This window comes from Centroberyx gerrardi, chromosome 14 (genome assembly GCF_048128805.1).
Source record: "Centroberyx gerrardi isolate f3 chromosome 14, fCenGer3.hap1.cur.20231027, whole genome shotgun sequence".
Classification (NCBI taxonomy): Eukaryota; Metazoa; Chordata; class Actinopteri; order Beryciformes; family Berycidae; genus Centroberyx; species Centroberyx gerrardi.
The window spans coordinates 28,902,626-28,918,404 of record NC_136010.1 but is presented as its reverse complement, the minus strand read 5'-3'; the positions used below and the strand labels follow the sequence as shown (position 1 = coordinate 28,918,404).

Genomic DNA, 15,779 nt, shown 5'->3' with positions numbered 1-15,779 from the left:
TCTATTATGCATTTCTTTGTTTAAGTGGATTCTGATGGGTTTTGAAGCTGCAATGAAAAGAGTAAAACATTGCTAGCCATACTTAGCTTAGCATTCCAGCATTTTGTGGCTTTGTGATGCGAGGATAATGCAACATCTACACCACTGTTAGCAAAATAGTTTTTAAGAATTCAATACCATGTTAAAATATGTAATAACTTTGTCACATGTTATTTCCACGTCCGTTACTTCACCCATTTTCAGAACATAACGATTGGCAAACAGGATCTAAAAATCCCATCATTTTTGCTATTGGCGAAAAAAATTGGATCCAGATTTAAAGCCCCAAAATGATGACAACACTTTTTTTGTGACCAAGTTTTTATTGAATTTTACAACACTTGAGAGGACAATATTGACTATTTCTGCTTTCGAGGGTTCCTCTTTTATGCATTCTTTTGTTTGTTGAGGTGGATTCTGATGGGTTTTGAAGCTGCAATGACAAAAATAAAAAAATCGCTAGCCATACTTAGCATTCCAGCATTTTGTGGCTTAGTGAAGCCAGGATAATGCAACATCTGCACCATGGTTGTTTGCATTATTTTTTAATTCAGTATCATGTTAAAATATGTAATAACTTCATCGTATGAATATATAATTTCAGTTGGAATATGTGCCCATGATGATGTGTATGATGCTGTGAGCAATGAACCCATATACTCCTGTCTCTGCTTGTAACATTTTGTGATTAACACTATAGTGCTTTATTTCACTTTTGCACACAGTTTTACACCCATACTATATTGACTCTGTTAAATGTGTAGTAGCATATGCATAACTATTTGACTGGGTACTTTATTAGGGGCTGATGCATGATGTGCACTGTTGAATGGGGTTATATGAAATTCTATTGTTTGGTTGTGTATATGGGGTGGGGTCCTGGACTGGACTTCTTGCTGCCCAGGAGAATGATTTTGACCGCATAATACCTTAAAATACTATATTAGTCTGTTGCCTTTTCTCTGAGTGAATGCGTGAGAGCGTGTGTGCATGTGTGTACACGCATATTCATGTCTTTTGCAATGTGAACATGAATAAACAATTAAACCTATGCGTGTGTGTGTGCGTTCACGTGCACGCACTGTCTATGTACATGGGGTGACAGGTGGTTCAAGTGATCACTATGATCCCAAAATGATCAGAAATCTATGTAGTTCAGTAATGTGTAGACAATAGTGGTCTTTGTTAATTTGTGTATTGGATAAAATTATACATTTATAATGCATGAAGTTGTGATATATTCATATATGTATATGCTATGTTGACCTACTATATTAGAAGATCGAACAGTTCATTCCCCTATTCTGTAGCTCGCGCGCGAAAATCATGGCATGGTGACCGGGGGGTGGGGGGGTGTTCGCTCTCATCAAGTTAGCTAGAGTTAACCCACATAATAGCGGAAGTCAAACGATTTTGGCATCAAAATAAAAGCGTACAATTTAGCTCCCGATCTAACCTTTAGCCTCGTAACAATTATACCACTGCTGTAGGTTTTTAGAAGTAGACCTAGTAGACATCCTTGTCTGGTGTTATGTTTTGTGAATGATTGCTTAAGATTCAATAAGATGATAAGATACATTTTTCTTTATCTCTGTGGGAAAATTTACTTGTTACAGCAGCAAATAGTGATAGGATATATCAAGGAAAATAGAATGTAAATAAAAACTAGAATATAAACAAGAATACAGCAAATGGAAAACATATGTGACAATTAGCCTACAACACGTATGAGAAGTACAGGAAATAGTATGTAGTACTTTTGTCAGTCCTATAGGCTCCTGTATACATACAGCACCTTAGGCATGTATGGCTATTATAGCGTGAAATTGATATTTTAGAAAAAAAATACAGATCCCTCGGTTAACATAATTATTTTTTTCTCTTTGGTATGCCTACTTCCTTTATATTATTAAAACAACAATATTCGTTAAGGGTTTTATTTTGAAACATGTGCCCGGAAGTCGTATGTTTTTACTTTGGCTAACATCAACTGAAAACATTAGCGCACATTCAGGGCTCCAGCTCCAAATAGCTAGCCAGCTAGCTGAGGCTAGCATTTATCCCTCTCACAAAACTGGGTCGACAACAAGCTGTTTCTGAGACTAAGTTGGGGCGTTTATATCACTCATGTTCTGAGTTAGTATTTTGGGGTGATTGCCCGTTTCCCAACCGCCGTGCTGTGAAGAAACGGACGCGTTTTAAAACAGTGAAATATACCGGCTTAAACGGCCAAGGAGTGTAGCTGGCTAGCGGTAGCTGCTAGCTTTGGGAGTATTGCTAGTGAGGCTACTGGCCAGGCAACCATTACTGTTAAAGCGGCTTTAGACCGGCTGTCGAGGTACCTGTGTCAGTCACTTACCATAACAGGTAAGACGGCTTCAGTTTACAACCTCATATCTATGAATGGCAGAATAGTTCATGACTTTTTACTGCATTTCAGCCAGCAACGGTTGGAATTGCTCTGCCGCCTTGTCAACGCCAAAGCATGATATCTAGCTAACGTTTGTGCTATCCATCTGCAAACTTAGCAGGCTAGCTGGTATCGTTACTTGTCTCTGTACTTTTACGACAGAGTATACTATCGCAACACTGTTCATTTCTCATCCTGAATATACACGTTGAACAGTTGTTACAAAAATCTAAAGCTGCTGTCATGATGTAAATAGGAGAAGAGCTTTTAACAATGTTTTAAAACTGTAAATATGGCTGACATTTTACTCTCGAAATAAGGACACTGATCTGTAGAGGCGGTGGCATTCTGGAAAACGATTGGCTCCGGGGTGGATCAGTCAAAATTCCCTGGAACGTGATTGGATGAGCCCGTTGTGTTGTGGCTAGACTTGATAGTAGTTGCCAACAGTTTTATGAGATAAAGTCGTGAATAATACTGATCATTTGTCTTCACTGTCCATGTATGTTTTGGCTGTGGATACCAATCCACAATTTGACAGTAGGCCAGCTGTCATCACACTGAATTATGATGTAGTTAGGTATTTGGAGTCAGTTTCGTTTGCGAGTTAAAGTGTGTGAAGGAATGTTTACACTACAGTTACCACGACCATAACCCTGCCCCGTAACATGGAGCAGAAAAATATAACCCACGCAACTGTGGTCTGGATATCTTTTGAGTGTATGTGTCAACGAAACTTTATAATTCTTTTAGCCTCTCGAGACTTGTAACATGTTTTTTCACAAGAACAACCGGATTTGATTCAGAGCTTTCTGGATCCGTTTTTCTGACATTTTCACAGTGATGGCATTAGTTTTGGCTCATTACTGTAATGATTTCATTATTCAAAACAATACACATTGCCATAAAGTGATGCATATGGAACATATTTTATTGAGGCATATTTATGTTAAATTAGCTTCACTGAGTGTTCAAAAAAAAAGACAAAAGTCTTTGTTTACACTACATTCTCTCCTGAAATTGTTAATTGATGTAGATGAGATAAAACTTTAATGATTCCCTTTGGGAAATTAATTTGTTGAAGCAGTGGAGAATAAATCTAGATAAGAATAAGACGAACAGTTAGTACGTTAGATAATAAAAGCAAATAATTACAGCAAAATGGTTACACTTGCAATGGGAAATGTACTGTATGCATGTATCGTCACATAACAATTTTGTCTTTTTTTTTACTTTTTAAACCAGCAGGAGGGAACGTGTGGTCGGAGGCCTATGAGGAAGCCACGCCGAAGAGGCCAGCTGGCCGGGGGAGGTGGAGCTGGAGCTGGTGGCAGGAAATCTGATGGGGTGGTCGGCGGGCGCGGGGGAGCCCGCCAGCGCTCCCCTTCCCCCTACAGCCTCAAAGCATCTCCCAGCAGAGAGACCCTGACCTATGCCCAGGCCCAGAAGGTGGTGGAGGTGGACCTTGATGGCAGGCTCCACCGCATCTCCATCCTGGACCCCTTGGCAGTCATCACTGAAGATGAGATGATGGCCCAGGACATTTCTGAGTGTAACAGCAACAAGGAGAACAGTGAGCAGCCATCCCTCCCCGCCAGCAGTGCCCACCCTGTACGCAAACCCACCACACCCCGAGGCCGCAGGAAAGAATCCAAATATTCCTCTGTCAGATCGCCCCCATCCTCCCAGAACCACTGCCCCAATTCTCATTCACAAACACCGGACAAGTTAAACTCATCGCACCATCACCACATGACCCTCCCCGAACCTAAGTTTCGCGTGCTAGAGGCTTTCAAGCCGGTCGAGGCACCTCCTCTGCCCACAGCCTACTACCGCTACATTGAACGCTCGGCAGAGGAGCAGGAGGCCGAGGCGGAATACGACATGGACGAAGAGGACATCGCCTGGCTGGAGATGGTCAACACTGGCCGGACGTCAGAGGGTCACTCGGCTGTCTCGGCAGACACCTTTGAGCTCCTGGTGGACCGGCTGGAGGAGGAGGCGTACCGGGAGGCCCGCAGCCGGGCGCCCTCCCAGAGCGATATCGACGACGATGCCTTCTGCTGCGTGTGCCTGGATGACGAGTGCCTCAACAGCAATGTCATCCTCTTCTGCGACTCCTGCAACCTGGCCGTGCACCAGGAGTGTTATGGAGTTCCCTACATCCCCGAGGGCCAGTGGCTGTGCCGCTGCTGCCTCCAGTCTCCTCAGAAACCCATCGACTGCGTGCTCTGTCCAAACCGCGGCGGCGCCTTCAAACAGACGAGTGATGGGCGCTGGGCGCATGTGGTCTGTGCTATCTGGATCCCCGAGGTCTGCTTCGCCAACACGGTGTTTCTGGAGCCGGTGGAAGGGGTTGGTAACATCCCCCCCGCCCGCTGGAAACTGACCTGCTACCTGTGCAAGCAGAAGGGTCGTGGCGCATCCATCCAGTGCCACAAGGCCAACTGTTACACTGCCTTCCACGTCACCTGCGCCCAGCGTGCTGGCCTCTTCATGAAGATCGACCCGGTGCGAGAGACAAACGTCAACGGGACCACATTCTCTGTTAAGAAGACGGCATTCTGCGAAGCCCATTCGCCGCCAGGCCTAGAGACCGTCTCGGATGAAGAGGAGAGCGGAGGAAGAGTGGTGGGCGGCAGGGGGAGGGCTAGCAGGGGACGCAGCGCCTACACTGAGGTTCCCGCAACGCCGAAACGAGGCAGGAAGAGCGATGCCACGCAGGGTAAAAGGAAAGGGAAGAAGAGCACAGAGGCAGCAGCAGCACGCCCTGCTTCACCACTCGTCACAGTGCCTCAGATACCCACACAAAGGTATGATTTGCTTTGTACCTGAATAAAATCAAAGGATGCGCACATGTAAGACACATACAAAACACATTTTTCTTTAGTGGAGCTGCTTAAACTGATGTCAGTTAATCTGTAGATGATGAGACCAACCTGCATCTCTCTCTCTGTTGTACAGGCTGAATACCATCTGCAAAGGAATCCTCTTCCAGAGGAAAAACCAGTTCATGCAGAGACTGCACAGCTACTGGTTACTGAAGCGCCAGTCAAGGAACGGCGTGCCGCTGGTCCGGCGTTTGCACTGTAACTTCCAATCCCAAAGGAATACTGAACAGGTCAGGACAGGAAACATTACCACAGGCTTTGGACTAGGTTTTTACTGATATGGGTTTTTTGAAGGCCAATGCCAATATTTTTGGATTGAAGCTGGCCAATATGAGCCCCATATGTAGATCCAGTCCTACTTTGGACTACATGTTTGCAGAGTAGCAGAGATAAAAATTGGAAAAACAAAGCTACAAGAACATTCTTATCTCCAAAAAATGCATTGGCTAAAAAAATCTGCAACAATTTATGTTTGCCTTAGTAGTATTTATTTGTCTAATGGTGTGTTAATGTGTGCTTGTGGGTATCGTTGTATTTTTTAGCCTGAGGTGGATGAGAAGGTTTCTGCAGCAAGAGAAGCACTGAGGTATTGGCAGAAGCTTCGGCATGACCTGGAAAGAGCCAGGCTACTGGTGGAGCTCATCCGCAAGAGGGAGAAACTCAAACGAGAACAGGTAACATGCAAGGATAAATCTCACATACTAGGAGGCTGACTGTGCTTCATATTCATGCTTGTTATTTGAAAATGTGACCATACATGTACATTTTGAATATGACTGAAGCTAATAATTCATATATAGGCCTAATTATGGTTTTGCTGCTGAAGTTCCAGTGGATTTGAATCAGTAATACTGAACAACTGTGTCCAGACTTGCATACTATTTGTCTGAGCAATTACATCCAAATGAGTTTCACATCTTGGTAATGCTATCAGTTCCAAACCAGAAAACGTGTCCTTCATTAAAAAATGAAGAATATGGAATAGGGCTTGGTACATTTACCTTGATAACGATAAATGAAACGACGATATTCTTTACCTTGGTGCACAAATACTGCATTCTCCATTAGGGTCACTGACATCAGTGTCATTAGTATTGGCCAAACTGCTTTGCTAGCTCAGTCTAGTAACTAAAATATTTGTCACACATTAATTAGCCACCACAGTTGCAAACACACATTGTCATACAAATACATTTTTGGTATACCGCCCAGCCCTAATATGGAAGCTACACAACATTTTAAGGTGTATTGCAGTATCTGAGTATGCAGTGTAATCAAGTGTAGTGTTGTAGTTTTGAATAGTTTGGATGAGAACTCTATTCTTAGCCTGCCCTTCAGACTTTTTCTCTCTCACTCTCTTGTCTTTTTCACTCTCCCTCTCATCATATGACCCCTGCAGGTCAAAGTTCACCAGGCGGCTCTAGAGATGCAGTTGACCCCAATGCTGGTGCTGCTTCGTTCCACCATGGACCAACTACAGGAGAAGGACACAGCCCAGATCTTTGCAGAGCCGGTCAATATCAAGGAGGTAAGGCATTTCACAGTTATAATAACACTGGTACAGGAAGCACACCGCCTGATCTCAATTTGATGCAAGCTATTTCATTTACATGGTTTATATATGAGATTACTCTGATGCAGGGAAGCATCCTGTACTTAACATTGTGAACAGTCGACATGTAGCCTTAAATGTTTCTGTGTTGCTTGGCTGGCTGTTGTAGCTCAGGATGTAATGAAATGTAGAATCTGGTTTGGGGAGCTTTTTCTCTTGCAGGCTCTGCTGTGGTAAAGTCTGTATGATCAAGAATATTCAAATGATGTATGGGATGTACTGATGTATGGGATCGATTGTTCTATTTCCTACTTGTTATGTGTCTGTCATGCTGTATGTGAAGCTGTACTTGCATGGGACAAAGGGACACATTTCTGAGCAATCAGACAATAAAGACCTATCGTATCGTAGGATGTCATGACGGAGACAAACATTAGAACTATACAGCATTCAACCTTAACAATTGTTTTCCACTTGTCCAGTATGTCATAGTTCTACTTGCACCTTGCATGTTTTCACAGGCCTAGCAGGCAGAAATGAAAATAAACACTTTTTCAGAAATTGAAGTAATTACAAAATGTGCATAATATACAGCAGCCAAATAACTGAAAAATCTACAAAAACATAAATAAATGATTGATTGTGAATACATTTGAAATTAATGATTTGTAACAAATCAGTAAAATTCCAATCTTCAAATCGGCCTGTGTTGCACTTACTGTATTCATAACCAATTGATAGAAACTTTTCTGTAAATGTAACCAGCAGTGACACGGAAAAAAACAACACCAAACCTAGAGTAGAAATTCATGAGGCTGGTAAGTGTCGATCTCCACTATCAACTAGCATTTTTGCTAGCATACAGGCTTGGTGTTGTTGGCTCTTGTCATGGCACATGACATGCCACAGTGTGTGTTTGCAGCAATTGTCAGTGCCTATAATGAGCTAGCTCAATCCGCCTTAGCCACAAATCACAGACAAACGGCATAAAGGGTACAGGATTGATTCATTGTGTTCAACCCAAGGAAATGGGTGCTTCCACAATAAAAGAAACAGCTTTTTTCTTTTCGCTTTGTAATTGGAGGTCGCCGCCACCATGTCTACTTCTTAAAGATCTCTGACTAACTCTGAGGTACAGTCCACTGTGATTATTCAGAAAAAGCAAAACCGAGAGGAGAGTCAAAGATAACAGGCTTATCATCGGGTGAGAAATGACAAGACTAGAAACTTTTTTGCCAGAAGAACTGGCCCAAGTTAACCACTTACTGGCCCTGGGTCAACAGGTTATCCATAGTGAATTTTATGCCTATGCATGCCACTAAGACAGGTAATATCATTTGCGTCTCCATTTCACTCACTAACACCATGTGGTGTTGTGTCATGTATTCAGGTCCCAGACTACCTGGAGTTCATCAGCCAGCCCATGGACTTTACCACTATGCGCTCCAAGCTGGAGGCTCATGCCTACCGCTCCTTGGCCGACCTGGAGGTTGACTTCAACTTGATGGTGGCCAACTGCCTCCTCTACAATGCCAAGGACACGGTTTTCCACCGGGCAGCGCTGCGCCTACGGGACCTGGGTGGGGCTATCCTGCGTCACGCCCAACGGCAAGCCACCAACACTGGCCTGGACCTGGACACCGGCATGCACCTCCCTGAGTCGCCCCAGAAACGAGACTTTTACACCTGCACATGGGAAGATGGTAAGTTACACTGTTGGTATGTGAGAGCAAATGGGGATGATACTGCATGTGATAATCAACAGTCTGCAGCACTGGAGATGCAACAATGTTCAAGGTAGTTATATCTCTAGACAGTGATTTGGAAAGCTGTGCTGTTTTTAGACCCTTTTGATATTCGGCAAGGAGAAAAATAGCTGATGGTTAAAACTTATTTTTAGAAGTCACAGTTTTCTCAGTATTGTTCTCCTCCATTATGTGGTGGGAAACAACCAACTTGATTCTTTTGGACCTGACAGTAGTGAATTGATTTACGACTGGTTCATTTGACTCACCTTTGCAAAAATTCGATGCTGTCTTTTCTTTAGCAAAAACTGACGACGGAGCTCATTTTGTGTTTGCAAGTGTGTCAGCTCATGTAGAACTGTAGCGCAGTCCAACCACAGACACTGACATTTTTTATAGAAAGATAATGAACATGGGCACAATATATCAGCTAATGGCAGCCAAAAATCTCAGTATTGGTCGAACCCTAGTTGTAAATGCATGCTAGCCACAGACTCAGGACAGTGTTAGACTAACTCCTCCCCATCCCACCCAGTCGACAGTGTGCTGGATCCAGACAACCGGCTTCACATGTCGGTGGAGGAGCAGCTGAAGGAGCTGCTGGACAAGCTGGACTTTGTCACCTCCATGCGAGGCAGCGGCGCCCGAACCCGACGCATCCGCCTGCTCCGCCGTGAGATCAACAACGTCCGCTACCGGCAGGGCCAGCACCCCCGCCACGCCCTCCACAACGGACACCTCAAAGAAGAAGACGACGACGACGATGACGACGAGGAAGACGACGAGAAAGACGCCGAGCCGGACAATGGCCTGTCGTCTTCTGATAAAGGTGGGTGATAAAAGCACTGACGGTTTAACAGTATGAAATTACCAATGCATGTACCTTTTAAAAGCCACTATTTTCAATGAGACCACTTGCGAACATGAGCTAACGGAACATTGTCCTCAGGTAATTGAGCCAGGGTCCCCCCCACGCACCAACCCCAACCACCCCACTGTCTACAGTCTAGTAAGTAGGGGCCCACAGAGTCTCGTTAGCCATGGCTGCCTCACAACTCCTCTCTCCAAGTGCACTCTATGTCTGCACCCCTTCTATACATCACTCTCATGGACTCACCACTCTCCATTGGCCACGTACAGTCATGCCATATCATCCCACTTCTGACACCAGTTTAGTCAAATGAAAGGATCTAGCTACCATAGAGGAGGGCAGCTGAACACCTGTGATTTGTGCCAGTTAAGTCATAAATACTGCCATGCTACCATGTTGCTGGTGTACGTTCAGTTTACAGTTGTGAGAGCAAAGTTATTGATCCACTCGTCTTGATCCATACCTTTAACAAATACTTAACAACGTTTAGGGCTGTATTTGTGCCAGAATGCCTGACGTAAATCATTACAAATTGACGTCATTCTCCAATGTGAATACTGCACCACCGCATCACACTACATACTAAATGGACATTCATTTGGAATAAACTCTTGGAATGGAATTTAAATTACTTATCCTCCTAATCTTCCAGAGGACCTCAAATCCACTTCGCCCCCAACACTGGAGCCTACTGGGCCGGCTCCTCCTCCTCGACAGGGGGACGCACCTCTGGAGCCTCCCACCCTGCGGCCAATCACCGGGGAGCCCCGGCCCGCGAGCTGGCCCTGCAAGCGCCTCAAACTAGGCGCCGAGCTCTCCGACAGCGCCACAGGGGACATTAATTGCACTAAAGCAGAGGAAAGGCCGGCTTCGCCACCTCCCATTTTGCACAGCGGAGGGCCAGCGGTGGCTAACGGCCTGCCGGAACTCACCACCCTTCCACGGCCCACCACCGGGGGAGTCGGCCGACGCACCTCTGTATTGTTCAAGAAAGCAAAAAATGGAGCGAAGCTCTTCAGAGAGAGAGACAATCCCTTGCTGAATGGGAAAGGGCCGCAGGAGGGCAATACAGGCAACGCCCCTCCAACACCAAACTCCACGGCCAGCACCCCATCCTCCACGCCTTTCTCTACTCCATCCAAGACCCCACAGAAAATCCCAGGACCCCCCACCCTCACTACGCCTGAACATTGGACCCCCAGTCGAGACGTCGGCTCAGACAGCGAGCTGGAAAAGACACTGAAGCATACACTGGAAAGTGGTGAGTAGCCTAACTCGGTAGTTAATGAGACAAGGCACCCCCCTCCTCCAAGTTTGACCTTCTCTCCTCAGGTGGGCATTTTAGAATAGGCTACCCAAGGCCGTGACCACATAGGATGTGTTTTTGAATATGCCTGTGCCTTTCAGTGGTTTGTTTGCAGCAGGCATGCGTCTCCTACTCCAAGTTGAGCATGTCACAGCCGTGCCACTCAATGTCAGATAGAGAAAAAATTAGCAGCACCTGGAGGGATGCAAGAAGCCTCCTACTGTTTCCCAGTGAGTAACGTTAACTTTAGCTACATCCTCCGTTTCCAGGGGCTCCTCATCCTCTTCTTCAAGAGCAAGCAGAACTATAGCTAACTTTCTCTTCTCTTGTTTTTATTTTCAGCAACATCATCCCTAGTGTTAACTAGCTAACACTAATTACATAACTTGCCAGTTGTTTTAAAACTTGGTGTTGCATAGCAGCGAGAATGATGTAATGCTCCGTGCGTCCTTTGAGCTCTTGTTCTTTCTGTTACTTATGATGCTCACAGCTGAGCTTTGCGTTTGAGCAGGAGAAGGCGTCACATCGGATCATGGCCTAAGAGTTCTTTATATGCCCTTTTCCAGCCTAGGTTGGACAATAAAAATGTAATGTATTCTGTTCTATTCTAACCAGTTGTCCTCTTTCTCTAGTCATTTCAATTACTGATGTTTTGAGACTGCTTCCCTTTGGTTTTCAGGACTGACCAATGGGTTCAACAAGCACAAAGACGGCGGGTCCGACTCGGAGTACAGCCCCTGCCCAGTCCTCCACAAAGAAATGTAAATAGTGGATCTGTTCTCATTGTCTGGTTTTGGCGGTGATTGTCATTACATCCCAACTCTGTTTCTCATGTCACTGGTTGATGGTTGCAATGTGGCATCTTACAGCTCACCACGCAAACGAAGCCTCGGGAAACCAGCTCTGTCCAAAGTTCCCTTCCTGGAGATGGTCAACGGAGACTTAGATTACACTGGTACAGACATTTTTTTTTATCCTATGCAGGAATATTAGTTGTGTTTGCAGCTGATGTTGGGTTTGTTATTCAAAAAAGGGTAATGTATTAACACATGACTCATTTCAAAAGTAATGAGCAGTAATTACTGTACACATTATGTTCCTTTTCCATTACTCCAAAATTGGAAATTGCATCTTCTCTTACCTTCAAAAAATAGGATATGGTAGTCCAATGATGTCCAATGTCCTTTGTCATCCTTTTTCTCAAATAAATTGAAGTAGTGTGAATGCTTCCTCTTGGGGAAAATCAACTTGGAATTATAAGTTTCTATCTAGGTGGAGTGCAGTTCTGAGAAATTAACCGATGAAAAGATTGAAATGACAGAATGAAAAGAGTTGACGTACCAGCTTGTAAAACTGTTATGTACTTTCTTTTTAAATATTAAACCCCAAAAGGTTTTTTTTTTAAACATAACACCACACAAGCATAAAGTAACATTCAGTGATCATGAATATGTGGATAACAACATTTTGATTTAAAAAATAAAAAGTCATATAGAACATTAAATATCACAAGAATGAATCAGTGGATGGAGGTGGGATATAGTTTTTGGATAATTCAGCTTCAATCTGGTATTTAGAGGGGGTGATTTTATCAGTACTGAAATTAAAATAGTAATTCATGACACTACTCATTACTGTGAAAAGTAATATTACTGTAACTACTGAGCAACATCTTGCCACCCAACACTTAGAGCTGATAGTAGACCAGAGCCAAGTACAATGTAGTAAAACACCAAACAAATGTGCTCTCCGCATAGTATTAATTTGGGGTTACAAAGTACAATATGTTATGACCTTATTTGGTTCTGTTTATTTTCTTCATATTCAGATGATTTGACCCTCTGTTGTCTTTATGCAGGCAACTGCAGCCAAACGTCTGAGGATGAGACGGAGCTGGAGCCTCTAGATCTGGTGTGGGCCAAGTGTCGCGGATATCCCTCCTATCCTGCACTGGTAATTCCTTACTCTTCTTAGTATTACTGAAGCAGGATCTCACATGAAATGAACAGGCTGTCAGCAGGCGGCAGTTGCACACAGCTGCTAAATATGCAGCTTTTACCAAATCCACTTTTTCTGAAATGATAAGAAAACAGGTTACTAGTTGGGATAAAGTTTTTCTGAATCAGATAAATCCAAATGCCAAAAATGTTAACCAGAATACACTGAATTCAACAGTAGAATAAGCTTAAATTCATATATCAGCAGAAGAACTAGAATAAGAGCTAAGGAAAGAGATGGTTTTATTTCAGGATTCAAATATTCCCTCTTTCTTCTTTTCCTTGAGTTTCCTTTTTAATAATACTTTTACCCTTGTGTAGTATTTTGAAATGGTTTCCAACAGCCAGTATGTATGCTGTTAAATGTTATGTTGTATAGAGAGCTGTGATGAGCACCTAAAGCCTGTCTACAAGCTACCCGTTGTGCTGACTGTGCGTTTCTCCCCAGGTCATCGACCCAGAGATGCCCGAGGAGGGCCTGCTGCACAACGGGGTTCCCATCCCCGTCCCACCCAAAGATGTTCTCCGTCTGGGGGAGCAGAGGCAGGAGGAGGCGGGCGAGAGGCTCTACCTGGTGCTCTTCTTCGACAACAAGCGGACATGGTGAGGGTCGAACCTACTGAAATGCAATGTGATACTTCATTCATCCCCGTAGGGATATTTTCTCTTTTCTCTACAGCCACTGCTGTAACGCACATTTGAGTCTTGTGTCTTTGCAGTATTAACCTTTGAAGTTCTAGCCTAGTCAGTCTCATTATTGCCTAATATGAAGCAATAATAATCCTGGAGAGTAACATCCCTCACTCTGGTTTGTGCCTCCTGAAACAGAAAAATAGTGGAAGAATTTTTTGTTGAGACGTTCTGATGTCACTTAAATTTGTCAGCCAATTCAGTGCTGTGAAGAATGTACTAGGGGAAGACAGACTGCATATTCATGATGAGGGCTGAATTCCATAGGAGATTCTCAAAGGGAGTCAGATCAGTCAAAAAGATAATTTCTACTCATATTTTTGGGATCCGCTGCCTTTTTCTCTAAATATGAGTTATACAGGGTTCCCATGGGCCTTGAAAATCCTTGAAAATTTGTGGATTTGACAAAAATAAAATAAGGCCTTTTAAAGTTTTTGAAAACAAATGGTTGACTTGATTGTCTATTAAAATGCAGCACCCAGATTCATCAGTATGCCTCAGCTCTCTGGCTCTCTCTCCACTTCACATCCTGAGGAAAACCCTGTGATGGAGATTTGTGTTGATATAGCAGTAGTTTGAAAATGAAGGGTTTCACCGGGATTTTTTGACAAAGTCGTGAATAAAACATGAGCCCTCTGTGATGTCTAATTTTGACCAATGTAATGTCTTAACCCAAAACATGTCAGTCATTGAAAAGTCCTAATGTCCAAGTGAGTGTGGGAACTCGCAAAATTGAACATTAATGATAAATAATAATACAGACTTCAAAAGCAAAAGACCCCTAAGTGGGCATTGGCACTGTTGTTCAAAGGCCTTCGTCTGTGTCTCCTGTACCGCAGGCAGTGGCTCCCGCGCGACAAGGTGACGCCCTTGGGCGTAGATGACACGGCCGACAAGCTGCGCATGATGGAGGGCCGGAAGACCAGCATCCGCAAGTCTGTCCAGGTGGCCTATGACCGGGCCATGATCCACCAGAGCCGCGTCAGCCACGACCACGGCTTCATGACCTCCAATTACCTGTAGAGGGTGACAGTAAGCCCCCCGCGCGCACCCATAGTTACCTACTATGCATTTCTCCTCGGTCTTAAAGCGGCGGGACGGATGAGAGAAGAGTCCCCCCGCGAGTAGAGAGTAAGCTGTGTTCCCACTGTGGTGTGATAGGAGTCTGTTGTGGCAGCACGGGGTCTCGGACTGTAGTTCTTCATCACCAAACCACTAGTGTCTCATAGAAAGAGCGGTGGTATATGCCTTCGTGTCATTATTTAGTAGATGTGGAGCTCCAGATGTGAAAGAAGTTCCCTGCAGTTCCCGCGTCACTGTGGTCAGTAAGCATTAATTAATTGTTTTCTTGAGGTAAATGCTTACTCCACTCGACGTGCTGGAGCTGTGCGGCTGGATCAAATGTAAAAGAATTCCCCTCTATTTTGTATAATGCTACTGCCAAGGAATCAAATTGTCAGAAAAGAGATTTCACATATTTATATGAAACATGGAAGACGTATGAATGGATCACTGCCATCTTTTATACAATAGCTTTTTACATTTTAATCTTTTACAAAAAAAAACACTTGTATATTGTAAAGGCACACTTTGTGTACATATGTATGTGTATTATCATACTCGATCTAATTTAATGTCGCTGTTTTAAAATGCGTTATTTCAATCAACCCGCAAGGGGTAAAGAGAGGCTGTGTATATTTGTGGAGGAAGAAATAATTCCCGACTTGCTGCAGAGTGTATTTAGCTTGTCTTTGATGTAATTTCATTGTGCTGTGTGTGAGTGCGTGTGCGTACGTTCAGAGCACACAACACAATGACCTGTTGTTCTTTATATTTGAATTCTCTTTTTGATACAGAGAAAAATAATTTATTTATGGAAGACAGAACTATAGAAATAAAGTTATATTGGTTGAAGTTGAGAATTAAATCTGTTATTTAAAACGAATGGAATGAGGTTTTAAAAACATACAGCCAACATTTTACAGATATTGACTTCAGGTGTTGGGTTTATACTGTCGTTGGCGAGCTTTCAGTCCTGACCAACCCCGTCGTTCACTATAAACACCCAGAATATTCTATTTATTGTTGAGTGTTCCTCGGAGCCCCAGTTTATCGAATGGAAAAAATACACCTTTATAAGCTTGTACAAACTGCAGATTTTACCTACTCGCCAAATACTTTGAATCAGTATTTTCTCATATGGGGAAATAAATGCTCTATTAAAAACCTTTTGGGATTCCTTAACTATACTGTCCTTTCTATTCTTTTTTTTTCCATC

At 43.6% G+C, this 15,779-nt stretch overlaps 1 protein-coding gene across 1 annotated transcript; it reads left to right on the top strand.

Annotated features, from left to right (window-relative positions):
- Window positions 1-2,076: 2,076 nt before the first annotated feature.
- brpf3b (bromodomain and PHD finger containing, 3b) lies at window positions 2,077-15,735 on the top strand. The gene is made up of 13 exons (XM_071916655.2): window positions 2,077-2,406; window positions 3,695-5,262; window positions 5,414-5,570; window positions 5,883-6,014; window positions 6,740-6,868; window positions 8,283-8,595; window positions 9,173-9,466; window positions 10,161-10,769; window positions 11,494-11,575; window positions 11,684-11,769; window positions 12,673-12,767; window positions 13,260-13,414; window positions 14,341-15,735. The coding sequence occupies exons 2-13, from the start codon at window positions 3,722-3,724 to the stop codon at window positions 14,522-14,524; spliced, it is 3,777 nt and encodes a 1,258-aa protein (XP_071772756.2). The 5' UTR covers window positions 2,077-2,406; window positions 3,695-3,721; the 3' UTR covers window positions 14,525-15,735.
- Window positions 15,736-15,779: the final 44 nt, after the last annotated feature.